The sequence below is a fragment of the Microcaecilia unicolor genome, chromosome 4 (assembly GCF_901765095.1).
Source record: "Microcaecilia unicolor chromosome 4, aMicUni1.1, whole genome shotgun sequence".
In the NCBI taxonomy this organism is placed as follows: Eukaryota; Metazoa; Chordata; class Amphibia; order Gymnophiona; family Siphonopidae; genus Microcaecilia; species Microcaecilia unicolor.
In genome coordinates this window covers 14,576,779-14,595,442 of record NC_044034.1, presented here as the reverse complement: position 1 = coordinate 14,595,442, position 18,664 = coordinate 14,576,779, and the positions used below count along the sequence as shown (strand labels likewise).

General features: G+C 47.9%; 1 protein-coding gene across 2 annotated transcripts in view; it reads right to left on the bottom strand.

Annotated features, from left to right (window-relative positions):
- The window catches only part of INPPL1 (inositol polyphosphate phosphatase like 1), a 255,019-nt gene extending 237,975 nt beyond the window's left edge, over positions 1 to 17,044 (bottom strand). For both annotated transcript variants that reach the window (XM_030199978.1, XM_030199979.1), the window contains exon 1: positions 15,888 to 17,044. In XM_030199978.1, the coding sequence (XP_030055838.1) occupies positions 15,888 to 16,057 (170 nt within the window). In that variant the 5' untranslated portion in view covers positions 16,058 to 17,044. The remainder of the gene's footprint in view (positions 1 to 15,887) is intronic.
- Positions 17,045 to 18,664: the final 1,620 nt, after the last annotated feature.

The following is an 18,664-nucleotide window of genomic DNA, read 5'->3' as shown; positions in this document are numbered from 1 at the left end:
ATGCCATCGATTTCATCCGTTACTAAAAATTCAGGTCCAGGAAGCTTTTGCATGTTATTAAATCTTTAAAGGGAAGCCAGCTGGGACGGCGAAAACCAAAATGGTCAACAACGGTTCGAAACCAAAATATAGAGATCAGAGCTACAGGACTAGCGGATGTGCTGACCTGCTGTTTATTATTATTTGTTGCATTTGTATCCCACCTTTTCCCACCTCTTTGCAGGCTCAAAGTGGCTTACAATACATCATGAGTAGTGGAAGAATGTTAGTAAATAAACATTTAGTATTGCAGGGTTTTGGTCAGCATGATGATAATAAAACAAAGTAATAGTATACAAGCAGATATTAAGAGACAATTCTGAATATAGATGGGCGAGTTGTGCATATTAACATTAGTCGATCTTTGTGGTAGGCTTTATTAAAGAGATGGGTCTTCAGTAATACGCGGAAGTTCGTTGTTTCGTAGATCGATTTCAAGCTGCGCGGCAGTGCGTTCCATAACTGCGTGCTCAGGTAGGTGAAGTTTGACGCATGCATTAGTTTGTATTTCATTCCTTTGCAGCTGGGGAAGTGCAGGTCAAGGAATGTGCGGGATGATCTTTTGGCATTCCTAGGTGGTAGTTTACAAACTGATCCCGGTGAAGACAGGTCAAAGCTTACAGCAGAGGGTCCCACCCAGGATCTCGCACCTTATAAAATATATGGCCAAGAGCGGAAACCATAAGCTGGCCCGGGGAAGGGGGGGGGGGGGCATGCGAGTTCAACTCCTGGTGGGGTATAGACTGCATTCGGAAATCTTGCTGCCTTTAAATAATAATTAATTAAAACAAAGTCCACAGTATCCAATATTTATTTGTTACATGTGTATCCCACATTTTCCCACCGATTTGCAGGCTCAATGTGGCTTACATAGTACCGTAATGGCGTTCGCCATGTCCGGTAAAGAAACAAATACAGGTGATACTGTGGTTGAATAAGCTACATGTGTTTCAGGTACAACGGGGATCGAGGAGAGGAAAGGTTATAAAGTGTCCATTACGAGCTTTGGTTTTGCTGTGTTGCAGAGTGTAGGTGTTTATGTTGGGTCGGTGGGGTATGCCTCTTTGAACAGGTAGGTTTTTAATGATTTCCTGAAGCTTAGGTGGTCATGGGTTGTTTTCACAGCTTTTGGCAGTGCGTTCCACAGCTGTGTGCTTATATAGGAGAAGCTGGATGCATAAGTTGCTTTGTATTTAAGTCCTCTGCAGTTCGGGTAGTGGAGGTTTAGGTATGTTCGAGATGATCTGTTTCTTAGTGGTAGGTCTATAAGTTCTGTCATACATCCTGGGACTTGGCCGTAAATGATTTTGCGGACCAGGGTGCAGATTTTGAAAGTGATAACGTTCTTTGATTGGCAACCAGTGCAACTTTCCTCGGAGGGGTTTGGATGGAAGGAGTGGACTAATGGTTAATTCAGTGAAATGCAAACCTGGGGAACTGGGTTCCATTCTCACTGCAGCTGCTTGTGACATTGAGCAAGTCACTTAAACCTCCCTTGCCCCATACAGAAAAAAAAAAACTTAAATTGTGAGCCCACTAGGGATAAAGAAAAAGCACCTGATTGTAATATGTAAACTGCTTTTATATTTATAAATTTTTATTAAAGAAAAGTTTACCACAATTACATTTATCCATATCTGTGCAAAACATTAAAATTTGCTGAGACGTATGTTACAAGTTGTAAACTCTTTCCCCCCCCCTTCTCTTACCCTCTTATACCTCCTCCCCCCTCCCCACCCTTACCCCCACTCCATCTGTTCCCCTCCCTCCTCCCTTCCCCCCTCTCGTCCCCTTACCCTTCAGGTTCCCTCTTTCGTTTCCCTTATTTAAAACTTATTTTAATCTTTTCTTCCTTTTTTTTTTTTTTAATTAAGTCACAGCAAACTACAACACAACAAATCAAATTTTAATATAACAAAACATAAGCACAGAAAAAGTAGAGGCAGGTGACTGCGTTTAGTCTCTACCCAGGGCAAGCTTCAAAGCAAGACAACCAGTGCCATGCCCGTGGGTGGAACATTACTACTACTACTACTACTTAACATTTCTAGAGCGCTACTAGGGTTACGCAGCTGGGCCATTTTACTAAGCCACGTAAGCGTCCACGCAGGACCAACGTGCGCCAAAATGAAGTTCCCACCCGCCTACTGTGTGGCTCTTGCAGTAATTTCATTTTTGGAATGCATCCGATACGCGCAGCCGAAAAATCATTTTTATTTTCGGACATGCGTATTGGGCACGCACCAAATGGCATTTGACACGCGAAGGTCGTTACCGCCCAGTTACCGCGTGAGACTTTCACCGCTAGGTCAATGGCTGGCGATTAAGGTCTCAGACCCAAAATAGACGCGAAGCAATTTTCATTTTGCCACACGTCCATTTTCGGCAAAAATAAGAAAAAGGCGTTTTTTTTTTTTTTGCAGGTGTGCTCAAAAATGATTCTGCACCCACCCACAACACGCATCTACACTCCTGCAGGCCATTTTTTCAACGCACCTTCGTAAAAGGACCCCTAAGTGATTAAAAAAAACAAAATTTGCATGCACCACCCCACTGGTTGCAAATCACCTGACTGGCTGGGGTGCCTCCAGGACCAGGTTTGGGAACCACTGGCCTGTTTGCAATCGAATTCAGGAGCACCAATGCCGACTTATGGTAGAATTCTATAACGGAACATGGCCGCAGAGATTCCGGTACAAATTAGCGCTCGGCGTAAGGCTTCAGCATACTCATTTACAGAACTGCCTTTTCAATGTCCCACTACCTTTCAAATTACAATTTATACTGTCTTAAAACAGACAAAAAAAATGCAGCCACCTCTGGAGTGACTTCCTGTCAGCACATACAGTGGGGGAAATAAGTATTTGATCCCTTGCTGATTTTGTAAGTTTGCCCACTGACAAAGACATGAGCAGCCCATAATTGAAGGGTAGGTTATTGGTAACAGTGAGAGATAGCACATCACAAATTAAATCCGGAAAATCACATTGTGGAAAGTATATGAATTTATTTGCATTCTGCAGAGGGAAATAAGTATTTAATCCCTCTGGCAAACAAGACCTAATACTTGGTGGCAAAACCCTTGTTGGCAAGCACAGCGGTCAGACGTCTTCTGTAGTTGATGATGAGGTTTGCACACATGTCAGGAGGAATTTTGGTCCACTCCTCTTTGCAGATCATCTCTAAATCATTAAGAGTTCTGGGCTGTCGCTTGGCAACTCGCAGCTTCAGCTCCCTCCATAAGTTTTCAATGGGATTAAGGTCTGGTGACTGGCTAGGCCACTCCATGACCCTAATGTGCTTCTTCCTGAGCCACTCCTTTGTTGCCTTGGCTGTATGTTTTGGGTCATTGTCGTGCTGGAAGACCCAGCCACGACCCATTTTTAAGGCCCTGGCGGAGGGAAGGAGGTTGTCACTCAGAATTGTACGGTACATGGCCCCATCCATTCTCCCATTGATGCGGTGAAGTAGTCCTGTGCCATTAGCAGAGAAACACCCCCAAAACATAACATTTCCACCTCCATGCTTGACAGTGGGGACGGTGTTCTTTGGGTCATAGGCAGCATTTCTCTTCCTCCAAACACGGCGAGTTGAGTTCATGCCAAAGAGCTCAATTTTTGTCTCATCTGACCACAGCACCTTCTCCCAATCACTCTCGGCATCATCCAGGTGTTCACTGGCAAACTTCAGACGGGCCGTCACATGTGCCTTCCGGAGCAGGGGGACCTTGCGGGCACTGCAGGATTGCAATCCGTTACGTCGTAATGTGTTACCAATGGTTTTCGTGGTGACAGTGGTCCCAGCTGCCTTGAGATCATTGACAAGTTCCCCCCTTGTAGTTGTAGGCTGATTTCTAACCTTCCTCATGATCAAGGATACCCCACGAGGTGAGATTTTGCGTGGAGCACCAGATCTTTGTCGATTGACAGTCATTTTGTACTTCTTCCATTTTCTTACTATGGCACCAACAGTTGTCTCCTTCTCGCCCAGCGTCTTACTGATGGTTTTGTAGCCCATTCCAGCCTTGTGCAGGTGTATGATCTTGTCCCTGACATCCTTAGACAGCTCCTTGCTCTTGGCCATTTTGTAGAGGTTAGAGTCTGACTGATTCACTGAGTCTGTGGACAGGTGTCTTTCATACAGGTGACCATTGCCGACAGCTGTCTGTCATGCAGGTAACGAGTTGATTTGGAGCATCTACCTGGTCTGTAGGGGCCAGATCTCTTACTGGTTGGTGGGGGATCAAATACTTATTTCCCTCTGCAGAATGCAAATAAATTCATATACTTTCCACAATGTGATTTTCCGGATTTAATTTGTGATGTGCTATCTCTCACTGTTACCAATAACCTACCCTTCAATTATGGGCTGCTCATGTCTTTGTCAGTGGGCAAACTTACAAAATCAGCAAGGGATCAAATACTTATTTCCCCCACTGTATCTGCACGTACCAGGGGCATAGCCAGACTTCGGCGGGAGGGGGGTCCAGAGCCCGAGGTGAGGTGGCACATTTTAGCCTCCCCCCCTGGCGCCACCGCCCCTCCCCCATCCCTTTCGACCCTCCCCCACCACCACCAGGTATCTTTGCTGGCGGGGGTCCCCAACCCCCACCAGCCGAAGTCCCCTTCAGCGCCGGTCTCCGAGTGCGGCGCGTTCCCTGATCTGGATTCTGTTTCTGTGAGTCCTGACACTCACAGAAACAGAATCCAGATCAGCAATGCACCGGAGACCGACGCTGAACAGGCCTTTGGCAACCCACGCCAGCAAAAGTACCTGAAGGCAGCAACGGCGGGAAGGGGGGGGGGTCGAATGTGGCGGACGAGGGTTGGCGTCGGGGGGGGGGGGGTGAAAGCAGGGGGCCAGGGCTAAATTTGCGGGGACCCATGTCCCCGTGGCCCCACATAGCTACACCCCTGGCATGAACGCTCCCAAAAGGACAGAGATACAAGTATAACCATTCCAGTATGGGCGGGGGGGTGGGGGGGGGGTAAATTGAGGCATGGGGGAAATACATGATTTGTCCAGTCACACAATTAATGAACTCAGACTACAAGAAAGAACCAGGCACGCAAAGTGATCTGTCTGGGGTCAGATAAAAGGTCAAGACCAGAGCTGGGATTAGCACTCGAGCTTCATGATTTCAATTGGCCCAGGGCTCATTGTTCTAAGCTTCAAATCACACATTCTCCAGGTCCCCAGCTCTGTGTTTTCTGGATGCACACAACTTCACTTCACACCGTGAGAATGAAAAGAACTGGGGTACTGTACCAGGAAGGACTGAGTGGAGACGAAACTGGCTGCCGTACATCAAACGCATTACCCCTCACCCCTTTTCTGATGAACTGCTTTCTCTCTCTGCAGCTCTGGCACAACACAGTATTTCTGGAAATGCCTCAGAAAAAAAGATATAGTGGAATTAGAAAAGGTACAGAGAAGGGCAACGAAAATGATAAAGGGGATGGGACGACTTCCCTATGAAGAAAGGCTAAAGCGGCTAGGGCTCTTCACCTTGGAGAAAAGGCGGCTGAGGGGAGATATGACAGAGGTCTATAAAATAATGGAGTGGAACGGGTAGATGTGAATCGATTGTTTACTCTTTTTTAAAAATATCAGGACTAGGGGGCACGCAATGAAGCTACAAAGTAGTAAATTTAAAACGAATAGGAGAAAATGTTTCTTCACTCAACATCTTAATTAAGCTCTGGAATTCGTTGTAAGAAAATGTAGTAAAAGCAGTTAGCTTAGCAGGGTTTAAAAAAGGATTGGACTATAGACCATTATTAAAATGGACTTAGGGAAAATCCACTGCTTATTTCTAAGATAAGCAGCATAAAATGTATTGAGCTTTTTGGGGATCTTGCCAGATACTTGTGACCTGGATTCGCCACTGTTGGAAAGAGGGTGCTGGGTTTGATGGACCTTCGGTCTGTCCCAGTATGGCAATACTTATGTACTAAATTAAGCCATTTTTTTCTAGTCCAGTGAGCAGCAAACATTTCCTGATCTCATTTTAACGAGGACAAATTACAGCATATATACAGCCACACAGAATGTAAATGAGTGGATATATTCTTTTACCACACAGCCATTTGCTTATAAATTTGTATAAAAATGTTTTGATTATAAACAGTAGGAAGGAGATAAGCAGCACAGAGCATGCCAGGTGCCAGAGACAGCATCAGGGTGTGTACTGGTTCCAGCCAGCTGCACTGGGCTTCTCTCTCACCTTATCAGAATTAATCCATGATACACAGCCAGGCCCAATCCAAGCTCTCGCCAGTAAAGGTGGTCTGCACCAGGGGCATAGCCAGACTTCGGCAGGAGGGGGATCCAGAGCCCAAGGTGAGGGGCACATTTTAGCCCCCCTCCCTCCACCATTGCCGACTTTGCCCCCCCCTGCCGCCGACCCTCTCAACCCTGCCGCCAACCCGCCATCACCTACCTTTGCTGGCAGGGGACCCTAAATCCCACCAGCCAAGGTCCTCCTCTTCTCACAAAAGGCTTTCTTCTGTTTCTGACGTCCTGCACGTTGTACGTGCAGGATGTCTGAAGCAGAAGGAAGCCTTTTGCGAGAAGAGGACCTCGGCTGGCGGGGGTTGGAGTCCCCCGCCAGCAAAGGTAGGTGAAGGCGACGGCGGGTTGGCGGCGGGAGGGGGGGGATCGGGCAGGTCGTCGGCAGGGGGGTCCAGGGCCAAATTTACAGGGGCCCAGCCCCCCCTGGCCCCACATAGCTACGCCACTGGTCTGCACTAGAAAAAAAACATGAAAAAAGCCATTTGCCCCAAGGCATTTCCTTCCTCGTAGCATGACTCTGTGACACAGAGAAGGTGTAGGCCACTTTTCTGTTCAACCTCCATTAGCCCCAGCCCAACAGAAGCGAAGTGCTTTCACTACCACCACTGATGGTTTCACCATACTGCTTGAGTTCCACAGACACTTTCCTTCCCTGGTACTTTTTGATTTTGTTTTTTTTCACCACAGTTAAATTTGTCTTCCCTTCGGTCTGGGGATTTCTTGTTTATTTCGTTTTCAAGAAGTCAGCTCACATCTGCCCAGAATTAGCTGAAGATGAAATCCACATTTTCCTGTAACACGTTTGCGTGTCCTCACGTGCCACGGAGAGTCAGTCACTCTAAAGGTCAGACGTAAAGCTCAGGCCAAATTTTAATATAAATATTAATCTGAATGAAAACTGGGGTCAGTGTACCGGTTTGGTTTTGAAACACTGTATCTTTCGCCCAAGGCCTCACTTCCCCTGCAACTTCTAGAAAACGGATAAAGAACTCCAGAGAAAACACTGTGCAAGCAAGAACTTGTACTGAAGGTGCAGTCGGACCTCGGCTCAAACCTTAAATTTAGCCCTAAGAACCAAAATTTCTCTGATCTTTTTGAGATTGAAGGGTGGCAGACTCAAGAAAAATGTCAGGAAGTATTTTTTCATGGAGAGAGTGGTGGATGCTTGGAATGCCCTCCCGCGGGAGGTGGTGGAGATGAAAACGGTAACGGAATTCAAAAATGCGTGGGATAAACATAAAGGAATCCTGTTCGGAAGAAAGGGATCCTCAGAAGCTTAGCGGAGATTGGGTGGCAGAGCCGGTGGAGGGAGGCGGGGCTGGTGGTTGGGGGGTGGGCCTTGTTCTGGGCAGACTTCTATGGTCTGTGCCCTGAAAATGGCAGAAACAAATCAAGGTCAGGTATACACAGAAAGTAATGCATACGAGTTTAAAATGTTGGGCAGACTAGATGGATCATGCAGGTCTTTTTCTGCCGTCATCTACTACATTACTATGATCTGCACACAGACAGCTGCCACACCAAGGAGGCGGACGGAGATTCTTCCAAATGCCTGGAATTGTCCTCTCAGAGCACAGGGGGGATTGTCAGGATTTCCACTCTCCCCCCCCCCCCCCCCAACCAGCCTTCATTTCTACAGCGTTTTTTTCTAAAGAAAAAAAACAAAACATCTTATCCAGTTTTTCAGTGTTCGGGTTTATTTTATTTTATTTATTTTTGTTACATTTGTACCCTGCACTTTCCCACTCATGGCAGGCTCAATGCGGCTTACATGGGGCAATGGAGGGTTAAGTGACTTGCCCAGAGTCACACCAATGTGGCCGCGCAGGCTTCTGCTTCTGTGAGTCTGACGTCCTGCACGTACGTGCAGGACGTCAGACTCACAGAAACAGAAGCCTGCGCAGCCTTCTACATGGAATGTTGCTAGTGGAAACGCAACATTCCATGTAGAATCTCCAATAGTAGCAACAGAATCTCAATAGTAGCAACATTCCATGTAGAATCTCCAATAGTAGCAACATTCCATGTAGAATCTCCAATAGTATCTATTTTATTTTTGTTACATTTGTACCCCGCGCTTTCCCACTCATGGTAGGCTCAATGTGGCTTACATGGGGCAATGGAAGGTTAAGTGACTTGCCCAGAGTCACAAGGAGCTGCCTGTGACTGAAGTGGGAATTGAACTCAGTTCCCCAGGACCAAAGTCCACCACCCTAACCACTAGGCCACTCCTCCACTCTTTGTGACCTTTGTGCTCCCTGAGTTTGCTGGGGCAACTGCTGTCTCCATCACATCTCCATGTATTTCGTTTCTCTCAGACGGAGGCAGAAGAGGTTCTTTCTGTTCCTTTTTATGAGCCCTGAGGCAGGAGTAAAGCACAGGCAAACCAGGCACATGCTTAGAACCCACTTGTTTACGAGGAACCACCTCAGACATACTAATTCAATGGCTCCCAAGGGAAATCTTTGCCCTGATAAGTCAGCCCACTGGCAGAAAGAAGAGCATTTTGGGGGGGGGGGGGGGGATTACAGTCACTGCTGCCTACAGAGGTCTCTCTTTCTCCGTTCTTCTGCGCATTAAGACTGACCAAATTTCAGTTTTGGCACTAAAACCGGCCTTAATCCACATTTGGCTTTGTTTTGGTTTCAGCAGAAAATGAGGGCTGAACACAAAACGTTTTGTTATATATATCCTGTGGCTCTCCTCCCTCCCTCCCCTGAACATAAGAAGCCCCCTCCTGGGCCCACCCATAGGCCGCCACTTCCCCCCAGGCCTACCTTACCATCCTGCTAGTCTAGGAAATCATTAAAAAAAACTCACCTCTTCAAAAAAGCCTATCCCTCCGATCCAACTTAACCCCCCACACCCAGCAACACAACATAATCAAGGATCGCACTGGACAACTCACCACCACCATTCCCCTTGACCCAATGACGCCTGACTCACACCTACCTCATCTGACCACAACACAATCTTGTATTTGTTATCAACCGAAATGGCAAAGGCCCCTCCGGTACTATGTAAGCCACATTGAGCCTGCAAACAGGTGGGAAAATGTGGGTTATAAGTGTAACAAATAAATAAATAAAAAGACCCAAATCAACTGTGCAACACAACTGGAAGATCTTAATTGGAGGCAGAGGAGAAAAATATTAGGTCGCCGATAGAAAAGTAAGAAGAGGAGAAAAGGAAGCGAGGGCTGGACAGATCATCACCTTGCAAAAGCTTGAAATGCCAGATCTGGAGGCCTTATACTCAGCGAGAGGAGGGGGCCACCCCAGTCTTAGTTCACTGGATGCAACATCCCAGGCTATAATTTCTTCAGACGAGACAGTGTAAGGGGGAGAGGAGGGCTGGGAAAGGAAGTGAATCTCTGTGCCGAGAACAGAATAGCGGTTGTTCAACAAGGAGAAAGTAGGGGAGAAGCTGAATTACTGCGTGCCTCCCCTGAAAAGACTGCCGTGTGCATTCATTAGCAACACTTTTCTGATGGACTAACGATACCTTTTTGAGTAGCGATCAGGTCAACGCAAGATGAGCAGAACCAACAAGGTAAGAGTAATAGACAAATCTTAAGAACAGGGCCAATAAGGTGAATTCAGACATGTTGAGAGACCTCAGATGCCACACAATGGGACAACCAGCTTGTAGACGTCAGTCCGTCGGGTGTGACCTGGAGCCTACCTGCTGCACCACCACTTAAGACAGAAGTCTTGCAAACCCTACGGAGTATATTCCTTAGGCGACTAGTTGAAGAGCCCATCTGGGATGAGATTACAGTGGGTCAAAGTGGAACTACCCTCAGTGTATGGGAATATTTAGGGTCATAAGTACATAAGCATTGCCATACTGGGACAGACCGAAGGTCTATCAAGCCCAACATCCTGTTTCCAACAGTGGCCAATCCAGGTCGCAAGTACCTGGCAAGATCCTGTTTTAGAGGGCTCTGCTGCTAGCTCCAGCTGCTGTCGGTTGGCATGGCAGCTGTTGTGTTTAATTTCTTTTTCACAGGAACATAGAGGTGATACTACCCTCAGGTAAGTCACTAGCGTGACCCCACCAGGAGTATGAACTTCAAGAATATGGAAGAAGTTAGAACATAAGAGTTGCCATACTGGGTCACACCAAATGTCCATCAAGCCCAGCATCCTGTTTCCAACAGTGACCAATCCAGGTTACAAGTACCCGGCAAGATCCCAAAACAGTAAAATAAATTTTATGCTGCTGCTTATCCTAAGTCCATCTTAAAAATTACTTATGGAAACCTTTTTTAAACCCTGCTAAGCTAACTGCTTTTACTACATTCTCTGGCAACGAATTCCAGAGTTTAATTACACGTTGAGTGAAGAAATATTTTCTCCGATTCCTTTTAAATCTACTTTGTAGCTTCATTGCGTGCCTCCTTGTCCTAGTATTTTTGGAAAGAGTAAACAAGTGATTCACATCTACCCATTCCACTCCACTCATTATTTTATATACATCTATATCTCCCCTCAGCCTTCTTTTCTCCAAGCTGAAGAGCCCTAGACGCTTTAGCCTTTGCTCATAAGGAAGTCGTCCCATCTCCTTAATCATTTTCGTCACCCTTCTCTGTACCTTTTCTAATTCCACTCTCGAATGTTGCCATTACTAGAGGCTTGTATCACTTTGATGCAGTGCCTATCAGACAGGGCGGACTAACTATTTGGGAAACCGGGCATTGCCCAAAGGCCCAGTACCTCCTCCCCACATATCTGCTGTCTCTCTCCCCTCCATCCCTGGGGCTCTCTCCCTCTCTCACCCCCTCCAATCCTAGGTCTGACGCTGCCCCCTCACACCCCTTTCTCCATACAGGGCCCAGCTGTTATGCCACTGACCAGAACCTTCTTTTTGCCATGTCCCGCCCCTTTCTGACAACTTCCTGTTTCCACAAGAGGGCTGCAGCAGACAGCTCAGCCCTGTGCGGAAAAAAAGGACCTTTGAGGTAAACAAGTGGGGGGGGGGGGGGTGACAGAAGGGGAATAATGGACTGGGAGGAATATGAGACCCACAAGTGAGGGGGCCCCCTGTCAGTCCACCCCCTGCCTTCAGATGTACCACCGGTGCAGCCAAACCATAAAATTACAGCTGTTTCTATGCCAGCTCTGAACTTTTCTCTGTACTTTCAGGATGTCCTGGTTGCCAAGTGGGAAGGGGGGAGTAAGCATCAGATTGGGAGGTGCCACACCAGTCATAACCCCCATTCTCTTGATGCTCTGAGAACCAGAAGAATGAGAATTAGGGCAGACAGACAGTTCCCAAAGAGCTGTCTCAACATAAACAGAGCCCTAGTCCCTGGTACCCTAGTGGTCAGTGTAGCGGGCTTTGATCCTGAGGAATTGGGTTCGATGCCCACTGCAGCTCCTTGTGACTCTGGGCAAGTCACTTAACTTGGGGAGTAGAAATCCAAGGGAGACGTATGTGTTAGGCGGGGAGAGTCTGATAGGCACGGACGGGGAGAGGGATCTTGGGGTGATAGTATCTGAGGACCTGAAGGCGACGAAACAGTGCGACAAGGCGGTGGCCGTAGCGAGAAGGTTGCTAGGCTGTATAGAGAGAGGTGTGACCAGCAGAAGAAAGGAGATTTTAATGCCCCTGTATAAGACGTTGGTGAGGCCCCAACTGGAGTATTGTGTTCAGTTTTGGAGGCCGTACCTTGCGAAGGATGTTAAAAAATGGAAGTGGTGCAAAGAAAAGCTACGAGGATGGTATGGGATTTACGTTCCACGACGTATGAAGAGAGGCTTGCTGACCTGAACATGTATACTCTGGAGGAAAGGAGGAACAGGGGTGATATGATGCAGACGTTCAAATATTTGACAGGTATTAATCCGCAAACGAATCTTTTCCGGAGATGGGAAGGCGGTAGAACGAGAGGACATGAAATGAGATTGAAGGGGGGCAGACTCAGGAAAGATGTCAGGAAGTATTTTTTCACGGAGAGGGTGGTGGACGCTTGGAATGCCCTCCCGCGGGAGGTGGTGGAGATGAAAACGGTAACAGAATTCAAACATGCGTGGGATATGCATAAAGGAATCCTGTGCAGAAGGAATGGATCCTCAGAAGCTTAGCCAAAATTGGGTGGCGGAGCAGGTGGGTGAAAGAGGGGTTGGTGGTTGGGAGGCAGGGATAGCGGAGGGCAGATTTATACGGTCTGTCCAGAGCCAGTGATGGGAGGCGGGACTGGTGGTTGGGAGGCAGGAAGTACTGCTTGGCAGACTTGGACGGTCTGTGCCCTGAAAAGGACAGGTACAAATTCAAGGTAAGGTATACACATATGAGTTTGTCTTGGGCAGACTGGATGGACCGTGCAGGTCTTTTTCTGCCGTCATCTACTATGTTACTATGTAAACTGCTTTGAATGTAAAAAACCACAGAAAGGTGGTATATCAAGTCCCATTTCCCTCTTCCTATTTGACATTCTGTTGTTACTATTTCAGATTCTACATGGACTGTTGCTAGTGGAGGAGTAGCCTAGTGGTTACGTTCCCGCCCGTAACCTCCGTTCACAGGATAAATCCCTCCTCTCAGTACCCTTCTCCACCACCGCCAACTCCAGGCTCCGCTCATTCTGCCTCGCCTCACCCTATGCTTGGAACAACCTTCCTGAACCCTTACGCCAAGCCCCCTCCCTGCCCGTCTTCAAGTCTTTGCTTAAAGCCCACCTCTTCAATGCTGCGTTCGGCACCTAACCCTTACCGTTCAGTGAATCCAGACTGCCCCAATTTGACTGCCCCTATCGGACCGACCGTTCACTTGTCTATTAGATTGTAAGCTCTTTGAGCAGGGACTGTCTCTCTTTGTTAAATTGTACAGCGCTGCGTAACCCTAGTAGCGCTCTAGAAATGTTAAGTAGTAGTAGTAGTAGTAGTGCAGTGGACTTTGATCCTGGGGAACTGAGTTCGATTCCCACTGCAGCTCCTTGTGACTCTGGGCAAGTCACTTAACCCTCCATTGCCCCTGGTACAAAAAGTACCTGAATATATGTAAACCGCTTTGAATGTAGTTGCAAAAACCTCAGAAACGCAGTATATCAAGTCCCATTTCCCTTTCCCTTATGACATCACAATATCAGAAGTGAGCCAAGTATCAGGCAATCAAGCCATTGTGACATCACTGATGAGGTTGGCTCTTATTGGTGGAATGAGTGGAGGAGTCGCCTAGTGGTTAGTGCAGTGGACTTTGAACCTGGGGAACTGGGTTCGATTCCCGCTGCAGCTCCTTGTGACTCCGGTCAAAGTCACTTAACCCTCCATGTATATACTATATAAACCGCTTTGACTGTAGTTGCAAAAAAAAAAAAGGAGGTATATCAAAGTCCCATTCCCGTTTCCCTCCAAACCCAGACAACCCACAAGCCCATAGTTAAGGAACTGGCAATGTGATGCCAGCACTAGAATGCTCAGAGGGCTCTAGTGCGGGAGACAATGTGGGCACCAATGCAAATAGAATGCAAATGTAGTCAAACAGATGTAAATGAGGTCATTTGCTATTCCCTCTGAATGTTCAGCGCACAGCGCAAAAAACACCACCACGGTTACTGCTGAACACCTAATGTTAGAATCGTGAGAAATCCTCTCTTCAAACACCCTCTCTGTAAAATCTGCCAGCTTTTATTTCATTTGGAAGTAGAAGGAAGCCCTTGCAAGCCCTAAGCGCTGGTAGTTAGAGACACATGGGTGCAAATTACACAGCAAACCTGGAAGTGAAAGCACGTATTAGCGGCTGTTTCCTGCGCTTAAACCTAAGCTTTCCAAGTTTAAAAACAAAATTAGAATAGGTTATCTTTAAAAACACAGAAAAACACAGAAAAAACAGGCGCTAATGTATGCGCACAAGAGCTGAGCTTACTGGAAAACTCTTCTGCGAATGAGTCAAGCCATGTTCCCCACTTTTACAGTGCGCACATAATTTGAATATCATTTCCCGAGTTCAATTTCCACTTAAGGCAAAGGGCAGCTCCTTGTGACTCTAGGCAAGTCACTTAACCCTCCATTGCCCCATGTAAGCCGCATTGAGCCTGCCATGAGTGGGAAAGCGCAGGGTACAACAAATGTAACAAAAATAAAATAGATACTATTGGAGATTCTACATGGAATGTTGCTACTATTGGAGATTCTAATTGGAATGTTGCTACTATTGGAGATTCTACATGGAATATTGCTATTCCACTAGGAACATTCCATGTAGAAGGCTGCGCAGGCTTATGTTTCTGTGAGTCTGACGTCCTGCAGGACGTCAGACTCACAGAAGCAGAAGCCTGCGCGGCCACATTGGTGATCTGCAAGGGCCGACTAGGGTGGTGGACTTTGGTCCTGGGGAACTGAGAAACTGAGTTTGATTCCCACTTCAAGCACAGGCAGCTTCTTGTGACTCTGGGCAAGTCACTTAACCCTCCATTGCCCCTGCCATGAGTGGGAAAGCGCAGGGTACAAATGTAAACAACAAAATAAAATTTCCTCTCAGCATTGGCAAGCCAGTTTTCTATGCTGCTCCAGCTGTATGGGCACTGTTGGCTTTATCACAGGAGCTCTGAGCCTCGGCCCATTAGAACCTTCCTGCCCACCATGAATCACACACACAAAACCACATGTACAACACAGAAAATCTCCACAGGGCATCACACTTCCTCCTTGGCCTGTGTGAACGTGACACCTACCTCCACCCTGGCAGACCTGGATAGAGCAACTAGGGAAGCTCTGAATCTACCCCCCTCCTCCCCAACCTCACAGAAAGGGGGGCTGAGAAAACGTTCACCCACAAAGATCCTCCTCACACTCTTACACCTTGTGTCAAGACAGGCCACACTTTCCAAGTGACACCACCACTTGTAAAGAAAAAAAAAAGTGTTAGGCGCAAAGCACACAGTAACAATGACAAGAAATAACCACACTTTACACTGTGGTTGTAGACAGTGTTAGACGTGGGCAAACGGGGTTAAGTGCCCTGGATCCCAGGCTACAGTGGGTCTCCAAGCCTACAAGTTCACTCTCTTCTCATTTGTGCCCTGGGCCACAGCGGGTCTCCAAGCCTACAAGTTCACTCTCTTCTCATTTGTGCCCTGGGCCACAGCATGTCTGACACCAGCCCCCCCCCCCCCACCCCTGGATATTGAAATCTGTTCTTCCCATTGGAGCCGACTCTGTGAGCACCCCCAATATTGAGAAAATTCCTTGTATGTGTCCAGGGAGGGGTTACTTCCATTGGGCTTAGCACCCCCAATAATTTTGAAAAGTTGGCTTCCTTTAGGCTGGGGTGAGATGTGAAAAAGACCCCCCCCCCCCCAGTTAAACCGGGCACAAGAGCAGAAAGGGGTTGCCACCAGTATCTATTCACTGGAAACCATTCTGCCCAGGAAATACCCAGCATATGGACGTATACAACAAAGTGAAACCAGCAAGAGTAATCAAAGCCCAGCAAATGTCAAACAACACGTCCAATGTCTCTCTTAAACGCGTTGTTTGAAGATTCCATTTGCTTCTTCTCCACCAGGTGACCCCCCCCCCCCTCGCCCCCGCAGCGGAGCGAATACTCACAGGACGCAAAGGGCATAAGCTCTGGCCACACTCTCGCTGTCCCGTACCAGGAAGCTGCCGTCGCGCCCGGCCCTGGCCAGCAGCTCTTCGGCCGCGGCCCGGCTCAGGTCCCGATGGTACCAGGGCGGGGAAGGGGGCGATCCGCCGGCCCCTGCACCGGCCAGGGCCATGTCGGTCCACAGAAGACGGCTAGAGCCGGCCTGTTCCTCCTCCGGCCGGAAAGATCACATCAAACACGAGCGCCTTTGCCACAAAATCCCAAGTGCTCGCCTTTAAAATGTGGAAAAATCGGTCAGGTCGCCACATCCGTAGCCCCGATTGCAGACGATTTACTGGGCAAAGAAACGGTGGCTGCTACCCAGTTCCAGCACATGCAGAGAAATTGTACAAAAAGTATCCCTTTTTTTTTTTTTGCACGTATAATTTTGTAAACAAATGCCGTGGAAGGAGAAAAATCAATCGCTCAAAGCGTTTGGCTTCTGGTTTCCTTATAAATAAAGCCCCCCAGTTAATCCAGCATCGGATCTAAATCCAGAAGCACTTATTGGAGACGGTGCAAGAAAAAAAATCACTTTTTTTTCCCCCTTTGCAATGTACTGGCCTTGATGGATCCTCCCCCCACCAGTCCCAGGACGGAGTTTCTTCTTCCTCTTAAAAAAAAAAAAATCAATTCATTAATTCAAATAGAACGTGAGAGTCACCAGAGCTAAATCGTTTTTCTCTTAGCCAAAGACAGAAGAGAGGGCTGCGATCCTCCCCCTCCCTGAGATTCCAGCAACAAAGAAAGGAGCAAACCGAGCAGAAAGTACCGGTCCCGGACGGTGCCACTTAAAAGCGGTCTCAGCCAGCACTTTGCAACGTCAAAGGTTCTCTGCATGAGCCAAATCAAGACAGTAGGCGGACGAAAACTTGTCCTGAGTTAAGAAGTTTGTTCCCCCCCCCCCCCCCCCCTGAAAGATTAACGAAAACTCCACTTGATTAACTTGAGATGCTTTTTGTTCTTTTCTCTCCTGTGTTTGTCTTTTAAATCCTTTGTGGGATTCCTCCACTTCCTTCAAAAGCTGCCTGTCTGCTCCTTCACACGAAGCTCCCCCCGTGGATGAATCCCCGATGAGTGCCAGCTGCAGCTCTTCCATGCAACAGGCCCTTCAAAGCACACTTCCTCCAGAGCCAGGAATCTGTAGCTGGTGGCACAAGCGCTGGGTGGTTGACATCTGAGCAAACTTCCTGGTGCGGTGAAGGAAGGCTCTTAAAGGGAAACACCCCGGCCTTGAGACTGAATTATAAGCGCACTTCTCAGCGGCTCCACAATCTCATTCGTTTCACAGGTTCATAGAAAGAACACGTTTACTGTTACTAAATAGGAATAAAACAAAAAAAAGGGGGGGGGGGGAAGAGGATACCTTTTGGACCAGCCATTCCCAACCCAGTCCGAGCCACGCCGGGTTTTCAGGATAGCCACAGTAATTATGCATAAGCTATCAATTGCATGCAACTCTTAACTCCTGGATATTCATGGTGGACATCCTGAAAACCTGATGTGACTTGGTGTGCCCTGCGCCTAGGGTTACCATATGGCTCCAGAAAAAGGAGGACGGATTGAGCCAGCCGGCTGGCTCAATCCGTCCTCCTTTTTCTGGAGCCATATGGTAACCTTACCTGCGCCCTGGGTTAGGAATGGCTGTTTTGGACTAACGTAAAACATTTTTTGACTCGTTTTTGGAGACAGAACCTTCTTCAGGTCAGAAAAGAGCAAAAGGTACATAAGTAATGCCACACTGGGAAAAGACCAAGGATCCATCGAGCCCAGCATCCTGTCCACGACAGCGGCCAATCCAGGCCAAGGGCACCTGGCAAGCTTCCCAAACGTACAAACATTCTATACATGTTATTCCCGGAATTGTGGATTTTTCCCAAGTCCATTTAGTAGTGGCAGTGGTGTTCCTAGGGTGGCTGACACCCGGGGCGGATCGCTGATGCGCCCCCCATGGGTGCAGCGCAAAACTCCCCCCCCCCCCCCGGCGAAAGGACACCCCCCCAGGTGCATTTTTACCTGCTGGGGGGGTGCCGCGCGCCTGTCGGCTTCGCTCGTTCCATGCTCCCTCTGCCCCGGAACAGGAAGTAACTTGTTCCGGGGCAGAGGGAGCACTGAACGAGCAGAGCTGACAGGCGCGCGGCACCCCCCCCCCCCCCCCAGCGGCGTGCACCTGGGACAGACCGCCCCCACCGCCCCCCGTTGGTATGCCACTGAGTAGTGGTTTATGGACTTGTTCTTTAGGAAACCGTCTAACCCCTTTTTAAGCTCTGCTAAGCTAACCGCCTTCACCACGTTCTCCGGCAACGAATTCCAGAGTTTAATTATGCTTTGGGTGAAGAAAGATTTTCTCCGATTTGTTTTAAATTTACTACACTGTAGTTTCATCGCAGGCCCCCTAGTCCTAGTATTTTTGGAAAGCGTGAACAGACGCTTCACATCCACCTGTTCCACTCCACTCATTATTTTATATACCTCTATCATGTCTCCCCTCAGCCGTCTCTTCTCCAAGCTGAAAAGCCCTAGCCTCCTTAGTCTTTCTTCAAAGGTAAGTCGTCCCATCCCCGCTATCATTTTAGTCGCCCTTCGCTGCACTTTTTCCAATTCTATATCTTTCTTGAGATGCGGCGACCAGAATTGAACACAATACTCAAGGTGCGGTCGCACCATGGAGCGATACAACGGCATTATAACATCCTCACACCTGTTTTCCATACCTTTCCTAATAATACCCAACATTCTA